The following is a 19061-nucleotide window of genomic DNA, read 5'->3' as shown; positions in this document are numbered from 1 at the left end:
AGAGGGCACAGGGTGAGTTGAAGATGAAGGAGTCATATCTGGAGAATAAAATTAAGGGGTGAGAAAGAATTATACTAGGAGAAAGAGAAAGGGAGAGGTAGAATGGGGTAAACTATGCCACCAAAAAAACAGAAAAGAAAAGGCTCTTACAGTGGAGGGGAAACGGGAAGGTGAGAGGAAATGAGTGAATCTTATTCTCATTGGATTTGACTTAAGGAGGGAATAACATACACACTCAATTGGGTATGGAAATCTGTCTTACCCTACACGAAAATAGGGGGGAAGGGAACAAGAGAGTAGGGGGATGATAGAAAGGAGGGCAGATTGGGAAAGGGGGGTAATCAGAAGCCAATATGTCTGAGGAGGGACAGGGTCAAAAGAAAGAATAGAATAAATGGGGTGGCAGGATAGGATTAAGGGAAATAGAGTTAGTTTTTCACAGCATGTCTACTATGGAAGTGTTTTGCATAACTGCATATGTATAACCTATATTAAGTTGCTTGCCTTTTCAATGAGGGTGGGTGGGGAAGGAGTTAGGGAGAAAATTTGGAACCCAAAGTTTTAAAAACACATGTTTAAAAAAATGTTTTTGCATGCAACTGGGAAATAAGAAATACAGGAAATGGGGTACAGAAATCCATCCTGCCCTACAGGAAAATAGAAGGGGAAGAGGATAAGAGAAGGGGGAGAGATAGAAGGGAAGGCAGACTAGGGGAAGGAATATTCAGAATGCATGCCATCTTGGGGTGGGGGGAGGGGTGAGATGGGGTAAAAATTTGGAACTTAAAATCTTGTAGAAGTAAATGTTGAAAACTAAAAATAAATAAATTTATTAATAAAAAAAGAAAAAAGTGAAAAAAAAGATTGGCTAATATGACAGAAAAGGAAAATGATAACTATTGGAGGAGATTGTGATAAAATTGGAACACTAAAGCACTATTGGTGGAATTGTGAACTAATCCAACCATTCTGGAGGGCAATTTGAAACTATTCCCAAAGGGCTATAAAATTCCTTTGATCCAGCAATACCACTACTAGGTCTGTATCCTAAGGAGATTAAAAAACAAAAAGGAAAGGACATATATGTACAAAGATATTTATATCAGCTCTTTTTGTGATTGCAAAGAATTGGAAATTGAGAGGATGTCTGTCAATTGGGGAATGGCTGAACAAGTTGTGGTATATGATTGTGATGGAATACTATTGTGCTATAAGAAATGACAAGCAGGATTTTTAAAAGTTTTTTTTCTTTTTAATATTTTATTTTTTCCCACTTACATGTAAAAACAATTTTAACATTTTTATCAAATGTTGAGTTCCAAATTCCCTCTCTCCCCTCCTCCCCGTCATTGAGAAGGCAAACAATTTGACATTGGTTTATACATGTGTAGTCATGCAAAACGCATTTCCATGTTAGTCAAACTGTGAAATAAAACCAGACCAAAAAAACCCCAAGAAAAGTAAGGAAAAAGTATCTTCTATGTTCATTGAGGCTCCATCAGTTCTTTCTCTGGGGATGGACAGCACCTCTCATCATGAGTCCTTCAGAACTGTCTTGGATCATTCTATTTCTAAGAATAACTAAATTATTCACCGTAGATCATCATACAATATTGGTGTTACTATATACAATGTTCTCCTGGTTCTGCTGATTTTACCTTGCGTCACTTCATGCAAATCTTCCCAGGTTTTTCTGAGAGCACCCTGCTCATCGTTTCTTAAAGGACAATAGCATTCCATTACATTCATATATCACAACTTGTTCAGCCATTCCTCAGTTAATGGACATCCCTTCAATTTCCAATTCTTTGCCACCACTAAAAGAGCTGATATAAATATTTTTGTATGCCTAGGTCCTTTAACTTTTTTATCTCTTTGGGACATAGACCTAATGGTGGTATTGCTTGGTCAAAGGATATGCATGATTTTATAGCCTTTTGGGCATAGTTTCAAATTGCTCTCCACAGGTTGGATCAGTTCACAACTCCACCAACGGTGCATTAGTGTTTTCCCACATTCCCTTCAACATTTGTCATTTTCCTTTTCTGTCATATTAGCCAATCTGATAGGTGTGAGATGGTACCTCAGAGTTGTTTTAATTTGCATTTCTCTAATCAATACTGATTTAGAGCATTTTTTCATATGATTATAAGCAGGATGTTTTCAGAAAAATCTGGAGGGACTTGCCTGAATTGATACCAGTTGAAGCGTATGGAACCAAGAGAACATTGTATACAGTAACAGCAACATTGTGCAATGATCAGCTGTGAATGACTTAGTTATTGTCAGCAATAAATGATCCAAGACAGTTCTGAAGGATTAATAATTAGGAATACTATTCACCTACAGAGAAAGCACTGATGGAGTCTGAATGCAAATCAAAGCATACTTTTTAAACTTTATTTTTCTTGTTTTTTTGTCTGTGTTTTCTTTCACAACATGACTAATATAGAAATATATTTTGCATGACTAAACATGTTTAACCTATATTAGATTGCTTGCCTTCACAGTTGGGGGGGCAGGGGAGGGAGAGAATTTGGAACTCAAAATTAAAAAAAAATCAATGTTAAAAATTGTTTTTATGTGTAATTGGAAAAAATATTAATTAGAAAAGTAGGAATGGGGAGAGAAAGTCCAGAGAGTAAGGAGGCCAGTCAGGCAGCCTGGAGAGGAAGTACTTCGCTAGCCTGGATGTCCTTATTAAAATGGTTGTACTGGGAAGAACCAGACAATCAGAGAAAGAGTGTAAGGATGGAGTGAGTATATTCAAGCAAAAGAAGTCCACACGTTGGCCAGGGCTAAATAGATATGCCTCATTCTGTACCTCTGGTTGGTCAACAACTTCTGTGAAGTTGTTTATGATTGGTTATTACACTGACCAGAGTGCTTAAGTCTTTCAAAATTAATTTCCTTGACAATGTTGGAGTTGTATTCATTGTTCTCTTGGTTCTGCCCATTTTGCTCTACATTGGTTCATGTAACTCTTCCCAGCTTTATCTGGAAAAAAAAAGGAAGGGGTTCTTCACTGCCTGGGGAAAGGGACCGGTGATTTTAGTCTGAGGTTATCCAGCAAAGATGCAGGGGGAATCAGAAGAGCTTCCTGCAAATCCTGAGTGGGCTATCATGGGGGAGAGGAATGGAGCTTTTTCTCCTTAGTTCTGTAGGTGAATCTAGAGGCCACGAGTGGACGTTGCAAAGGGGCCAAGTTAGCCTCACCCTCACGTGGCGTGGTCGGCCTCCAGAGGCTATAGGCTTCCTTATGTTTGGGAGGTCTTCCAGCGAAGACTGAGTGGCCTTTTCTGGAGTAACCTATGGGAGAATTCTTTTTTTAGACAAGGTTTTGCCTGGATGACCACTGAAGTCCTTCTAACTTTGCAATCTGACTTTTGCAACTCATAGTGTTTTTGAGTCTCATCTTGGCAAGTGTATGGCTGGTCAGCTGAACCAGTGATGTCACACTCACATAGAAATGGGGGCCACTAAGCCGTACATAAGGGTCCCTTCAGGCCGCCTATTGACTTAGGTTTAAAATGTAATATTGTCTATGTTTTATTGTAGTTTTATTTATTTTGCTGAATACTTTCTGGCTACACTGTAATCTGGTTTGGGCCTCATTTGGGAGTGTTTTGGGCTGCGTGAAGCCTGCAGGCCATGTGTTTGACAGTTCTGCTCTAAACCCATTGCTCACTTCCATTACAGCACAATTCTATTATTAGTAGCAGAACGGTGTATTTTTTTTTCCTGGAAGGCAGGTTATATTATTGCTTTGCAACCCCCAAGAGAGTGCTTTTTCATAAAATTAATGAGAGGAGCAGCGCCTACTCTTGTGAAGTTCAAACAATCACTAATAAACCAGGTCTGATTAACAAACCTAACCTGGGAGCTGGAGAATATAAAGGGTCCAACCACCTGATGAGAATGTGCCCTTGATGGTTCATACCTCCAGCTGACTGTCCCTGGCAGTATACAGATATAGGCAGAAGGTGAAGTCAGCGGCAGGTTCTCTCTGAGAAACTTCTTCCTTTTCTCTTTTGGCCGTGGTTTACTGTTCCTGGTGTGTCAATTGGACGTTGCTCCAACCTGTGTCACGTCGCTCACTCAGAATGTCTTTTCACGTTCCGTGCTGCCTTGCCTGGTGGATTGGCCATGCGATTTAAGTGGATTTCTTCTGTGGGACTTCAGGTGTCTTTAGAGTTTAGATTTTTTTCCCTTATTTGTTTTTATAGAGTAGTTAGAGCCTCTTTTTTTATTCTACTAAGTGTTCTAGAATGTTTGAGCTGGAAGATCCTCTAGTGACCACTTTGCCCGGGCAGGGATCTCCTCTACAATCAGTTGGTTATCCAGGCTCCAGGAGAAGTGCCCCAGTGATAGGAAACCTTTCACCCACAGCAACAGTTCACCTCACTTTGGGAAAATCCTTGTTGTCTACCAAAGTGATTTTCCTGAAGCACAGGTTGGACCTTGTCACCCTCCTACTCAGTAAACTCCAAGGCTCCTTATCACCTCCAGGTTCAATTACAAAACCCTCTGTTTGGTGTCCAAGTCCTTTATTAACAGCCCCTGCCCCCGGTCTTTCCAGTCTTCCCACATCCTGTACTTCTCCATGTATGTTTTAATCTAGTGTCACTGTCCTCCTTGCCGGTCCTCGAACAAGACATGCCATCTCTCAGCTCCGGTCATTTTTTCTGGCTGTCTCCTATGCCTGGAATGCTCTTCTACCTCATGTCCAGCTCCTGGTTTCCCTGAATTCCTTCAAGTCTCAGCTAAAATCCAACCTTCTATAGGAAGCCTTCCCCAGCATCTCTTAATTCTAGTACCTTCCCTTTGTTAACTATTTCCTATTTATCCTGTATATGGCTTGTTTGTACATAGTTATTGGCTTACTGTCTTCTCCATTAGATTGTGAACTCCTTGAGGGTAGGGACTGTTTTTTGTCCTTCTTTGTATGCCCAGTGCCTAGCACAGTACCTAGCTTTAAGTAAGCATTTAATAAATGTTTGTTGACTGACCCTTTGACTGACCGCTTGAAATTAGTGTGTTTTATTTTTATATTGGGCTAAAATCTGCAGAGGTGAAGTACCCAAGTATGAAGGTAGAAGTTGAGGAGAGAAAAATTGTAAGCTGTGAGTAAATTTATTGGGGGAAGGAAGAGGAGTGTCCTGGGGGTCTGTAGACAACAGCTACCAGGAGTTTGATTGAGTAGAATATATGAACAGCACGAATCTCAAAAGAGGAGAGGTAACTGGATGATGAAGGTGGGGAGAGAAACTGCAAGTGTCAGTGGGGAACAAGGAGTTTTCCATCACCCCCACCTTGCCTAGTGAGCTGAAGGAAATGAGTGATGGTGCAGCCAATACTAGGAGACTCATCGGAAGGGAGCCAAGCTTCAGTAGTAATTAGTAGATGGAAGGAGTGGGAGAGGAAAAGATTTAGGATGAAGGGAAGTTTGTTGCCTATGGAACAGGCATTTCAGAGGGCACATGGGAAGGGCTGGGTGATGTTTAGTTGGAACTTTGGGGTGAGGTTTGAAGGGAATGGGAATAAGGTGGAGGTGGGGAATGGGGTCTGGATGGTGACCTTTAGGGATTCAGAATCATCAAGATGTGAAGGCCTCATCAGCTTATTGGCAAGTTATTACACTGTCCCTCTAGTGCCTCATTGTGGTGTGGTTGTAACCCACCCTGTGTGTTCAAAGGTTCTATCCTGACACTGTTTTCAGTGGCTCAGAATCACCTTGCTCCCAGTAAGATATGAGAGGATGACTCCATGGACAATTTCATATAAACTCAGAAAAAAAAAAGAAAAGACAAGAAAAAGAAGGTGGAGCTATCCCAAGCCCAGACTCCTCTCTCTATTGTTTGCCACTCCACTCCTCCATAAAATACTTCTTCACTGCCTTTTGTGGTGGGGATAGGAGCCCTGCTTCTGAGAACCTGTGGCGGAGAAGTGTGAACTCTGGAAGTTTTGTCCAAACTGAAAAGGTTTGAGCCTTGGCTCGACTGTCTGAGAACCAACCTGAGTGTGGGGGGATGCTCACCGTCAGTCAGGTGGCCACTAGCTAGTTAAGTCTTTGGCTCTGGCAATCTGTGGAACAAAACTTATGGCTCAAAAGTATGGAACAAAATAAATTGGCTCTGTGATCTCCCTTCACTTTTGTAATGGTGGTTCCCCAAAGGTTCCTCAAAATGATAGTTTTTCAACAATTGCTAAAGATTAATTTAGCTGTTTGTATTTAAATTTGAGATCCTTGTCTAGTAATCAATGAGTTGGCATGCTGCCGGAGGAATGGAACTGTATCAATACTGAATAGAGGAGTCATTCAGTAAACATTTATTAAACTACTACTATATGCAACTGTGTGACCCTGGGCAAGTCATTTAATCTCTGTTGCCTTAATCCACTGGAGAAAGAAATTGCAAGCCATTCCAGTATCTTTGCCAAGAGGACCCCATACAGGGTCAGGAAGAGTCAGACACTCCTGAACAAGGTGGGACAGGCACTTTGTTGATTGCTGGGAATCCAAAGAAAAGCAGAAGATAGTCCCTGCTCTCAAAGTGCTCTGTCTAATAAGAGAGATGTATAGGTCTCTCACATATACAAACAACTGTGTACAAACTAGCCATATACAGGATAAAGTAGGGAAGGCACTGGAATTAAGGGGGATACTTCCTCTAGAAGGTGGATTTTAGCTGAGTTTTGAAGGAAGCCTGGGGAACCAAGAGATGAAGATGAAGAGGAAGAGCATTCCAGGCATGAGGAGCAACCTGCAGTGAAAATGCCTGCAGTCAGGAAATAGAATGTCTTGTTTGAGGAAGGGCAAGGAGGCCAGTGCCAGTGGATTGTAGGGGAGGGAGTGGGAGATGTAAGAAATTGGAAGAGTGAGGGGGGTGGGTTATGAATTCAATAGTCATTAAACATTTATTAAGTGCCTACTGTGTGCCAGGCACTGTGTTAAATGTTGGGAATACAAAAGAGACAAAAGACAATCCCTTCAAGGAACTCACAATCTAATGTGGGAGACAACAAGCAGACACACATACAAACAAACTATATAGAGGATATATAGAAAATTATATATAGAGAGGATAAATAGAAAATTATCAAGAGAGACAGAGTACTGTTATTTAGAGGGGTTGAGAAAGGCTTCCTGTAGAAGATGGGGTTTTACTTAGGACTTAAAGGAAGCCAGAGAGATCAGTAGTTGGAGCAGGCTAAGATGAGGGAGAACATTCCAAGCATGGGAGACAACCAGAGAAAATGCTCAGAGCTCAGAGATGGAATGACCTTCGGGGGAAAAGATAGGGAGTTCAGTCTTAGACATGCTGAATTTAAGAAATCTATGGGCCATCCAGTTTGAGATGTCCAGTGGGCAGTTGGAGATACAAGACTCAAGGTCAGGAGAGAGGTGAGGCTTGGACAAAGAGAACTGAGAGTCATTGGCATGGAGGTGATCATTCAATCCATTCAGCTGAAGAGATCCATGAAGTAAAATAGTATAGAGGGAGAAGGACGGATGGCCTAGGACAGAACCCTAGGGACACCAACAACTGGAGTTGCCTGGATGAAGTTCTTGCAAACGAGGCTGAGAAGGAGCAATCAGACAGGTGGGAGGAGAACAGGAGAGAGCTGTACCACAAAAACCTAGAGAGACGAGTACCAAGGAGAGCATGAAAGGCTGCAGAGAAGTCAAGGAGAACGAGGATTGAGGAAAGGCCATGAGATTTGGCAACCGAGATGATTGGTGATTTTGGAGAGAACGTGGTGACGAGTTCAGAAGCTGGACTATAGAGCGTTAGGAGAGTGTTTGCCTTGGCACAGAGAAGGCATACTTCACGTGAGATGGTGATTGCGGCAGAAAGCATCTGAGTAATGTACAGTGAGGAAGAGGGGAGAAGAGGCAGCTCATGGCAAGTGATCTCCATTTTTTCAGTGAAATAGGAGGCAAGGTTCTCAGCTGAGAGAGTGGGATTAGAGCAGGCATGGGACGCATAAGGAGGCATGAAAATTTTTGGAAAAGCTGCAATGATAAGTGAGATTGAATCACTTAGGGAGGGAAATAAACGAATTTGTAGTGGATTGGCATTGTGTTTTTCTCCAGCTTCATTCAGCTGCACATATGTTGGAGCAAAGAGGTGGATGGTGGGAGGAATCTAAGGCTAAGGGTTGGCAGAGCACGACTGGCAATATCATAAGGGGGGAATGGCCTCAAGTGAGGGGCACAGTATATTCAGCTGGTTGGCCAAGGGGCAAAGATGAGGAATGGAGGAGACTATACCCAGTGCAAGGGTAACAGCCTGGGAAAGAACTCAGGGAATTTCAGGGTTCATGAATGTGGAATTGGTGCATCTGTGGGTAATAGCAAGATCAAGTGTGTGACCATCTCTGTGTGGCTGAGGTGGAGTGGAAATTCATTGAAAATAGATGTTGATGGAATGGGAGGTTAGGATGTTTGAGGGAGTGTCAGTGTGTGCGTTAAAGTTCCCTAGTATGATGGCAGGAGTTGGGGAGGAGAGAAAGACCGTGAGCCAGGCACTGAATTCATTAAAAAAAGAAGCAGAGTGTCTTGGAAGTTGGTAACGAACAGCTACTAAAATTTGGATTGGGTGGCAGGTATCCTTGAGTGAACCTTAGAGGAGGAGAGGTTCCTGTGTGATGGGATAGAGGGAAAATATGGAAATGGCAGTGAGGAGCAAGGAGCAATCCAACCCCCCACCTCAATCAGTGAGCTGGGTGTATTAGTGAAAGTTCTGCAAAGGGAGATCCAAGAATCTGTGACATTGGGAGGGAGCCAGGTCTCAGTGAGAGCCAGAAGATGGAGTTAGGAATGAAAAGACTTAAGGTGAAAAGTTTGTTACCTATGGACCAGGCATATAGCACAGTGGAAGGGGCTTGGTTAGCTTTTGAGTGGGACCTTGAAGGGGCAGAGGGTAGAGGGGAGTGGGAGATGAAGAACAGGTTTGACCGACAGCTGAAGGTTCAGAATCCTTGGTATGGGGAAGGTAAGACCAGCTGGAAGTTTGTTAATCATTGAGGAATGAGTCCAGGTGGATTTTCATTGTCCATGTGTTGGGTCTTAGGGTGGAGCCCTCTTGGGGATTCATGCAGTTCAGGTGAGGGGATAGGTGCTTGAAGCTGAAGGAATAGTGTTACTCCCCTTCTCCCAAGGCATGAGACCAGGCTAGAAACATGATGGATTGGCCTTTTCCCTGACAGGGAGGAACCTGGTGCTTGAAGGAAGTGTGTTTGTCTTCTTCTGGAGAGAGGCAGGAGACCTGCTGTGATGGACTCACTCCTGTACCCCAGGTAGGCTGGAGCCAGCTCTATATAGTGGGCTAATTTTCACTCAAGTAACTAATCAACAACCACTACCACAAGATACACTTATTAAGTGCCTACTGTGCGCTAAGAGGCTCCAGTACAAATAAAAAGAATGAAGTGATCCTTACTCTCTAGGAGCTTATGTTCTAATGAGGGCAACAGTACAAACATCAGCCCAGAATAAATATAGGGTATACATACAAACAAATACCAGATCATTCGGGAGGACGGGCACTAGCAGTTGAGTGGGAGGGGCATCAGGTAAAAGATGATGCTGGAGCTTTGTCTTGAAGAGAGGAACTCTTGGAGGCACACGTGAGAGGATGGGGGCGAGGAGGGGTGCCCAGAGAGAGGAGGTTTCCAGCTAGTACAAAGGCGTGGAGGTGGGAGGTGGAGCATAAGATGTGTGGAGTGACAAATAGGCTGGCATAGCTGGATCACTGAGTGGAGCAGGAGGAATAATGTCCAGTGAGGCCAGAAAGAGAGATTTGAACCAGGTTTGTGACAAATGGACAGAGAGTCACTGGAGGGGGCTGAGCAGGGGAGTAACTTGGTAGGATCTGTGCTTAAGGAAAATCATTTTGGCAGCACCCCAGAGGATGTCCTGGGGTGGGGACACGAGTCCCCTGAGATCATCTCAGCAGCCGACGACAAAGGCCTGACCTCGTGCCTCGACTGTGTGAGTGGAGATAATGGAGCGATGGGGAGGCAGAATGGCGAGATTTGACAGCTGGTTGATTGGCTCACACATAACTGGCACATTGAGTGATAGAATCACATCCAAAAGGATCTTGGCCAGCGACGACGTTAGGCCGAATACAATAAGATGAAATTCCGTAGAACTAAAGTAATGAGTACAAAAACATCAACTCCACTAAGAAGATGAGGGAGGCATAGCTGGACAGAAGTCCTCCTAAAAAGGGTGGAGGGGTTTTAAAAAGCTCCTGCACTCTGGCTGACTCAGGAGGGAGGGGCTCCATTTCCAGCTAGAAGGGCAGTGGGTGATTGCCCTTCCCCCATGAATGTAGCTCATGAGATCCTGCGTAGCCCTCACCCTATCAGGTGCAGATTCTTTGTGCCACTTGTGTCTGTATCCCCAGGTTTAGCATAGAAGTGCCAAATTTAGTGCATAGTAAGCATTCAGTAAATGTCTGCTGCCCACCTGCTTCCTGCCTGTGGTTGAAACAGTCACTTAATAAAAGGCGTTAAACTAGGTGCAGACTGCCACTCATCACTTTGAATGGCTGGAGAGCATGACGAGTGGGGATGGGAAGCTGAAGAGACTTAGTCATACTCTAGGGTCTTTGGGTACCCCAGTGAGCCAGTTTGAGTGGGACATGCCGGGGTTGGGCTAGCTCAGTGGGGAGGCATTCTGGCCAAGCCCCCAACAGTGAATCCTTTGGGGATGTGGGCATGGGGAGAAGAGCCTTTGTCTCCTCCCCAACTCTTTGACCCAAGGATCACCTTTCAACCTCAGAGTGGTTAGAAGATTTTGGACCCCCCCTCCACGGGCCTCCTCACAGTGTCCCCGGGACAGCTGATGGCAGGGTCTTCATCGGGGCCCACAACAAACTGCACTTTGAGGAGAGCAGACAGCTACTCTGTGCCCAAGGGAAACATCGGGGCGGAGGAGGATGCCACAAAAGGAGGAAGGGACTTTGGTCAGCCAGGAAGTTCTGAGGATCCCTTTGCAGCTTGTGCTTTAAGCAGAAGCCCACTTTCCCGGATTCTAGAGGTGTCAGTGGGAGATTAAAGGCTTTTGGGGGGATGTTTGGTGCCAGCTGTTCATATTTTGGGACCCTAGTAAATATCAGCTTGAAAAAGCTGATGTCTTTTGATGATCATTGTGAGTCATAGTTCTAGAAAACTATCCCATAACACCCTCCCCCCAGAATTACCTCTAGATTCTAAGGAAAGTAGTAGTAGTAGAAACAGCAGCAGCAGAGGCTGTGCTAGTTGTAGTTGTAGTAGTAGTGGCAGTAATAGAAGATATTTTGGGACCTGGCCTGACCTAGTCCTCGGAAGGTTAGGAGAATTGGCTCTAGTGCATGTGCTTCTGGAGTATTCCATTTGGTTTTGGGCACCACAATTTCAAAAGGACATCCATAAGCTGAAAAGTGTCTAAAGATGGATAATGAGACTGGTAAAGGGCCTCAAGCTCATGATGTCTGAGGATCGGGTGGAGGAGCTGGGCATGTTTAACTTGGAGAAGAGAAGATGCAGGGACAACACGGCGGTTGTCATCAAGTACTTGAAGATCCGTCATATGGAGAATGCCTTATGCGTGTTCTGCTGAGCCCCACAAGAATGAACCATGAGCAATGGAGTCAGAGTCGCAAAGGGCCAGATTTCTGCTTGTTATCAGGAAAAGCTGAGAGCTTCACCAAAGTGCAGTGGGCCATGCTGGGAAGCGGGGGAGAAACTGAACAGATGCAGGGATTAAGTATGTAGTGGAGGTTCTGCCATGCTATACCGGATGGCCGTTGTGGTCCCTGTGTCCGAGAAGTGGAGATGACATGGAGGGTGAACTCGGAGAGTAGGAGCCTGCTGCAGAACTCGGCATCTCTATGGTCCCCTTCCAATGCCAACATCCTGCACTTTGGTGATTCTTGCTGGGGAAGAGGGTACTGAACCCTTGTCCAGCTGTTGACAAAGGTGTGCAGGGAAGAACCCTGATGAAATCTCACATCCCGGCAGGATGAGAGATGTTTCATTTTTTCTAATTATAGCTGGTATTTCTATATATTGTGTCATGTGATCAGCATTAACCCCCAGAATTAGGTAGTGATGGAATTAATAGCCCCATTTTTCAGAGTTGGAAACTGAAACTTGGAGAAGGTTAAATGCCATTGTCGCCAAAGTGTTGGAGGTGCGATTCAAACTCAGGTTCTGCATCTATCACCTAGGCGCTCTGTTGTGGAGACTTACTATTTCACTCTCTGAGAGAAAGATGGGGTTTATGGGGGCTGAGTTTATTGAGGCCTGGAGAGAGTTTCCTTTCCTGTACCATTATGAAATAGCAGTGAGTCCACTGACCATTGACTTCATATGTGCCCAGGAGAGGGGTCAGGCAAAGTGCTGGGAGCAGTGTGGGTAGAAGGCCATATTGAGCATGGAGCTTGGGGAGACATTCTGGGAGGCTGGGAGGAAGAGGTTTTGACTGGGGGAGGACGGTGCGTACCTAAGGGGGATGCATACGGGATAAAGCTGGAAAGATGCATTGGAGCTCAGCCCAAGAGGGAGCTGGGCAGTGACTGAAAACCATTAGCTATACCCAAAGTGGTCATCATCACAATTAGAGGAAGAGGCTGTAGCCATTCATTCACCAACTACGTGCACTCTGGATTATTGTGTTTGTGGGAGATGCTGAGTGTTGACAAGGCAGGGTCCTTGCTCTTGTGAAGATTACACTTAGGGGCCAAGACATAAATGTGTCACATCATTTAGAATATTAGATGAAAAGTGAGCTTGTACGTGGGAAGTGTGTGTGAGGCATCGGGGCTGGCTGCCTGGAGGAAGTGGCCTAGGAGCTGGGCCTTCTAGGATAGGTGGGAGGGGAGCCTTGGTGGCTGGGGTCCCCTTTGCTGTGTCAGGTGCTACCTCAGTCAGCTAGGGGCGATGGCACCAGACGGTGGGAATCGTGGGCTGCTGGGGATGTCCTCCACCTGTCTGAACCTCAATGCCGGAAGTTCCCCAGACACTCTCCTCACATACTTGACTGTAAGGAAACACTAAAAATGGATGGCAGCAGAGTGTGTTGAATTGGAAAAAACCAGACCTTTAATTGTTTTCCCCAAGCCATGGAATCATCTGTAATCAAGCACTCATCTGGGCCATTGTGGTCTGGCTGACATTTTGACTCAGAAAAGTTCTGCCTTTTCCAGTGATCTCAAAAAAAGGCTGAAGTGAACAAAGGGAAGGAATTTGCATTTAGGCCGCATTTTGTAGCTTTGATATCTTTATCTTGTAAAGAACCCCATGTTGAGAAATTACCTTTTGTTTTCTCATCTGCTCAGGGACTTGCTCCAAAGCTGGAATTTTCTACCACCTCTGTGATCACAGAATGCCTAATCAGCACAAGGAGGTGTCGGGGCTTCCAGGTAACGGCTCTAAGTTTAAAAGCTGCTATGGCTCCATGCGTCCGTCTGTGTGTCTGCTTCTCTTCCTACTGACAGATCTCCTGCCTCTTACTGGTTTGCCCCCTACTGGCTTCCCACTTCTGGCATTTCTTTGGGTAAAACAGTTGTTGTGGATTTCTGACAACTTGATTCAATTTAATCAAATGTGATTGAAATAAAACCTTGCTGCTCAGTGGGAGGTAACAGGGAGGGCTCCTTTCTTAGGAATCAGCTGGTGGCTGCCCAGATGAGGAGGAAGAGGAAGTGGGCATCTTCTCCATCGTTATTCTACCTTGTGCAGCTAGCAGGCTGTCCCAGAGAAAGACTACGTTAAGAGAGCCCATGCTTAGAGCTTCGAGGTTTGGAAAGGGCTTTCTTCACAGCATCTCTGTGAGGTAGGGAACACAGAGAAGCTGAAAGGGACCTTGGGGATGGTTTAGTCCAAAAGATTCTCATAGAAGATGGGATTTTAGCTGAAGCTTGAAGGAAGCCAGGGAAGCCAGATGAGAGAGAGCATTCCTGACAGAGGGCACAGCCAGAGAAAGGGGCCAGAGTCAGGAGATGGAGGGTCTTGTTTGAGAAACAACCAGGAGGCCAGTGTCACTGGATTGAAGAGTATGTGGTAGAGAGTGAGGTGCCAGAAGACTGCCAAGGTAGGAGGAGGCCAGGCTGGGAAGGCCAAACAGGCATTTTCGTATTCGACTCTGGAGATGTTAGGGAGCCATTGGAGGAAGAGACATAATCAGACCTATGCTTTAGGAAGGTCACTTTGACAGCTGAGTGTCTATGACGACTAACTAGCATTGATGTGAGGTTTGCAAGTGCTTTACAGATATCATCTCATTCTGTGGAGGCAGGTGTTATTATTGTCATCCCAGTTTAACTGAGGCACAGAGAGGGTCTAGGAATCGTCTGTGGCTGGATTTGAACTCAGGTCTTCCTGGTTCCAGAGCCAGCACTTTATCCACTGCTAGGAGCACTTACAATGAAGGGGGACAGGAAAGGATTGCTGTAGGCTTTGGCAGCTGACCTAGTCTGTCAGGAAGTAGAAGACCCTCAGGGGCTGAGGGGAGGAAGGAGGGAGCACCTCGGGCATGGGGACCAGCTCGGACCAGAGCCCAGAGCCTCAGGTGGAACGTCCAGGCTGAGGAGCAGTGAGAGGGCCAGAAGCTCTCAGGCCTTCAGTGCAGCCTGAGCAGGGTTTATTAGAGGCTCCCCCAGGCTGACCTCTGGGCTTGGGAGGGCCTTGGCACCTTCTGGGTGACACAGAAAAATGCTTTGTAAACCTTGGAAGGCGATGGTGTCAGAATAGGATCCATGTTCAACTGACGTGGGTGAAGGAAAGCCTTGATGTGGGCTCATGTAAATGACTTGCTTTTCTTTCCTCTGAGGGGCCTTATCCATCCCGTGGTCCAAGGCCCTCCTTTTACAGTTGAAGGAACTGAGCCCTAGAGGGAGAAGTGACTTTGAATTCGGTCCAACTCCTATATGTAGGGACCTGGGCTCCATGCTGGGAGCCCAGAGGTGGGAAAAACAGTAATCCCTGCCCTCCGGGACCTCACAGTCTAGAGCTGAGGCTCTTAACTTTTTTGGTGCCATGGACCCTTTGGTAGTCTGGCGAAACCTCTGGACCCCTTCTCAGAATGCATGTTTTTAAAGATAATGGAAGAAAATGCTAAATTTTAGGAAGAGGCTAGTGAAAATAAAATAAACATGGGATTTATTTTCCATCTAAATTCCTAGACTCCCTGAAATCTACCCACAGTTCCAGGTTACAAACTCCTTGTCTAGTGGGAGTGGGGTGGAGAGGGATAAGATTTCCAGGAAACCACAAAGAACATTGAACAAGTCCTACTAATGTCCTCATGTGGCTCTGGGCTTGCCAGTGCTTTGTTAGTGGTCTGACCAGAAGGAAAGACTGAGCATGGTTCTCGAGCTCACGGGGCCCGGAGTCGTAGAGAGCCTCCTCCCCAGGCTGGCCATAGGCTTAGGAACTGGACAGCTTGAGTGTCTCTCAGGGGCCTCGTTTGGTCCACCGAGGGCTGCATTCTGCCTTAGTTCCCCAGTAGCCGAATAATGAGGCGACGCTCCAGAGAGAAAAGGGATCCCTCCGTCACCATCACGAGGTGACCCCCATTGTCTTTTTCAGGCTCAGGATAAACTGTCATACCATGCCACCCCCCTTGAAAGGACCCATGGTCGGATGCAAATCAGAGGGCCAACAAGGTCATCTAAGAAGAAATCCAGGTCCCCCGAGAGACAGAAGTATTGCACCAACCCACGGAACTATGAGCAGCCCACCATCTCGTCCAAGACCCACTCCCCATCCCCGTACACCAAGAGGCGGATGTGCGAGCTGTCGGAGGACACCAGGCAGCGGTTGGCTCATCTCAACCTGGGACCCTATGAGTTCAAAAAGGACACTGATAAGCCTCCATTTGTCCTCAGACGTGTAGGTGTCCTCTTGGGCCTGGGCCACTTTTATCCCCTAGTTTACAGGAATACATCTTCTGCCCCAAGCCCCTGTGCCCCATGCCCAGCTATCTCCAGTGGAAAGTCATTAGAGCAAGCACATCTTCTGCCTGCCTCGGTGACTGGCAGAGTTAGTGATACCATGGTTAGTCGTCTCTGTCCACTTACTCCTTGTCTCTTGGCACAGAGGGCAACCTAACTCGTCTCTGGAGCAATGACATTAGTATTCACAAGAGCTGAGAAAGACAGGGAAGGAGCTCCTCATGGAAAGTAAGTTGTCTTGGACAGGCTCTGAAGGGATAAGGGGCCTTGACAGCGGAATGAATCTAGGAGGACTTTGGAGAAGGCCCCTGGAGAAGGAGAGAATGCCCCCCAACAGCCCAGGTCGTGCTCATTTAAGTCCTTTTCACATGAAAGAAGAATTCATTTAAACGATTCTTACTACAGCCCCAGACCCTGGCATTGTTAAGGAGCAGCAGTGTTTTTCCTGGTGAAGTCAAAGGCTCCTGCCTTCTTGGGGATCAGTGAAGCCTTGGATGGCAGTTAGCCATTTACAGATCACCTTTTCCTGATCTTTATGTAGGCAGCTCACTCTTCATCTGGTATTGGTGCTGTCAAAACCCAGAACACCTTCCCCAGTGCCCTCTTGCTCTCTATCTCTTGGACAGCCATCACACGGCTGGGTCCAGTAGCCACTGACCGTTCTTGCCTCCCTCTCTTTGTCTCAGCTGCTCGTCCTACCTTTACCTTGTCCTGATCTGTGCAAGGGCGCTAAAAGCATAATCTGCCTCATTTAAAATGCTAATGAGTGATTCTGGGCTCTGCCCCATCTCTGTAAAATGACCATGGTGGTACTTGGCTGCCTCCCTGACTGGCAGGCACTTTTAAAATGTCTTTAACTTTAATAGCTGTCCACAGTTGGGCATTTTGTGTCTGGCATTAAATTGCAAGTAGAGATCACACTCAAATCTAACTTTTAATTGGAAGGAATAGAAGCACATTTAATTAAAATGTCTGAGTGGGGGAAGATAATAATCAGAATTATTTTTGGTTAAGCATTAGCCACCTAAATATTGTTCAGGGAAATAGGGCTTTTAAAGTGCCTTTGCTTTAATATTCTCTAATTTTTCACTTTGCTGCTTGACATGGAATTATTTTAATATAGCTCAATACAGGCAGTTTTAAAAATTATTTTTACCCAACCCATTTTTCTTTCTAGCTCACTTGGACAATAATATAATCACACCCAATTCATGTTACAAATACTCATCTAAAAAATAATCCTACCTTATATAGCAGTTCACAGTTGACTAAATTTAGATATTATCACATTTGAACCTTTCTTAGTCCTATGAAAGTATTCTTTTATGTCAAGTATGGAGGGCTTTCCTATACATCTTTATTATAATAGTACTAACTCACATTTCCGTCATGCCTTCAGGCTCACTGAAGGCTTTCCTGATGGCCACTTAGCTTTGGTGGTGATGAGAGCTGACATTCATCACTTCAAAGTTTGCAAAGTGATTTAAATACACTCTCTGTAGAATGAGGAGCTTATGCTGGGTGATATCTTGGATACTCTAATCTCCTTGGAGCCTCGCGTTTAACCTTGTGAGGTGGGTCTAATGGACATTATGAATCCCACTTTACAGATGAGAAAACTGGGGCTCAGAAGATTAAAGCAGGTAGAACCCCCAAGTCCCACACTGCCCACTCTGCCATGGGTAGTATGTAGGTTAGGATCCCTTTGGCACAGAGGAGGAAACTGAGGTCTGGACAGATGAAATCCAACCCAGTTACACACAGTTAATAAATGACAGTGTTGAGGGTGGGATTCAGGCTCCTGATTTTTAGACCATCGCCTTGTATTTTTTTGAGCTGTAGTCACACTCTTCTTCTGCCATGAGTTTCGATTCCTTCATTAGAGTTCGGTTGAACATTATTTTTTGTCTCATTTCTATTCAGTTCAACAGATATGTATTTAATAGGACTCCAGATGTAGAGCTCGAAGAGCCCTCAGGGTCTAGACCCCTCGTTTTACAAGAAAAGAAACTGAGGCCCACAGAAGTTAGGTGACTGTCCCAAGGTCTCACAGGTAGTCAAGGTCAGAGATGGGGTTCAAAATCTGACCCTCTGACTCCAGAATCCGTATTCTTTAGGCCACCTTAGAGCCTGCTAGGGAGCAGGGCTTTTGCTTTCAGCTTCCAGGCAGCGTGTTTTAGTGGAGAGGGTGTCAGACCTGGCTCCAATAGTTTCCAGCTGTGTTATTAGCAGAGATGTGTCTCTGACCTGCAAAATGGGGCTATCATCCTTGAACCCCCACATCCCTGGTGGTTGTGAAGAATAGGCACTGCTCTCCTTAATGTGTGGTAGGAATGGAAATTACAAGTAGTGTGTCTTGGCCAGATGAGACCCTGGGCTCAGTCAGTGGAGGGCAGGGAGTCCTCTAGTTGCAGCTTGTGAGCTGAGGAGAAGAGCCCCGGGGTGACCTGTTATAATCCCTTAGCCTTTAAGAAAGTTCCCGTTACCCCCAGGTTTGCCTGTCCTTGTAATTTTGTACCTGAGCTTCTATTCCCATGATTCCTTCTAGCAGGCACTGATTTACTACTGCTGTCAGCTTGGATTTTCATTGCCATGCTTTTTCTTTAAACAACAAGATAAGCAAAGAGAACCAGAGGGGAGTGCTGGCCAGGGTTAGGGGACAGCTTTGAACAGGGGATGTACATGAAACTAGATCCACTGCAGCCCCGGCTGTCAGGGACCAGCCCAGAAGACCCTGGTCCACTGGGCCTCCATGAGGCACTCTAGGTGATTTAAAAATAGTTTTTATTGGTAGCTTTTGTTATTTGCATCACTACCAGAATTCACCCCAGTATTTTTCCTCTCAGAGAGCCATCTCACATGATGAGTGATATTTTTAAGGAAAAAAATCAGCAAAACAAGTCCATACATGGCAAAAGTCCAGAAATATATGCAGTATTTCATGCCCATGGACCTCTCCTGTCATCGGAGGAGTCGGGTGGGAATGTCTTCTCTACCTGTTCTTGGGGCCAGGCTTTTCTCTTATTATGCGTGATATTCTTTCATATGGTTGTTAATAGTTAGCCTTCGACCATTTATTTATTGGAGAATGACTTTGTATCATTCGTGTGT

The 19061-nt window shown here is 45.4% G+C and overlaps 1 protein-coding gene across 1 annotated transcript in view; it reads left to right on the top strand.

The window, feature by feature from the left end:
• Positions 1-19061, top strand: part of SPATA6 (spermatogenesis associated 6) — a 137104-nt gene that overhangs the window by 43991 nt on the left and 74052 nt on the right. Inside the window, exons 8-9 of the mRNA XM_027837967.1 lie at positions 13335-13418; positions 15586-15888. Of these exons, the coding sequence (XP_027693768.1) occupies positions 13335-13418; positions 15586-15888 (387 nt within the window). The remainder of the gene's footprint in view (positions 1-13334; positions 13419-15585; positions 15889-19061) is intronic.

Source organism: Vombatus ursinus, unplaced genomic scaffold (genome assembly GCF_900497805.2).
Source record: "Vombatus ursinus unplaced genomic scaffold, bare-nosed wombat genome assembly UNPS02014825.1, whole genome shotgun sequence".
Taxonomy (NCBI): Eukaryota; Metazoa; Chordata; class Mammalia; order Diprotodontia; family Vombatidae; genus Vombatus; species Vombatus ursinus.
Note: the sequence above shows the minus strand (reverse complement) of the source record. Positions and strands in the feature narration are given on the sequence as shown.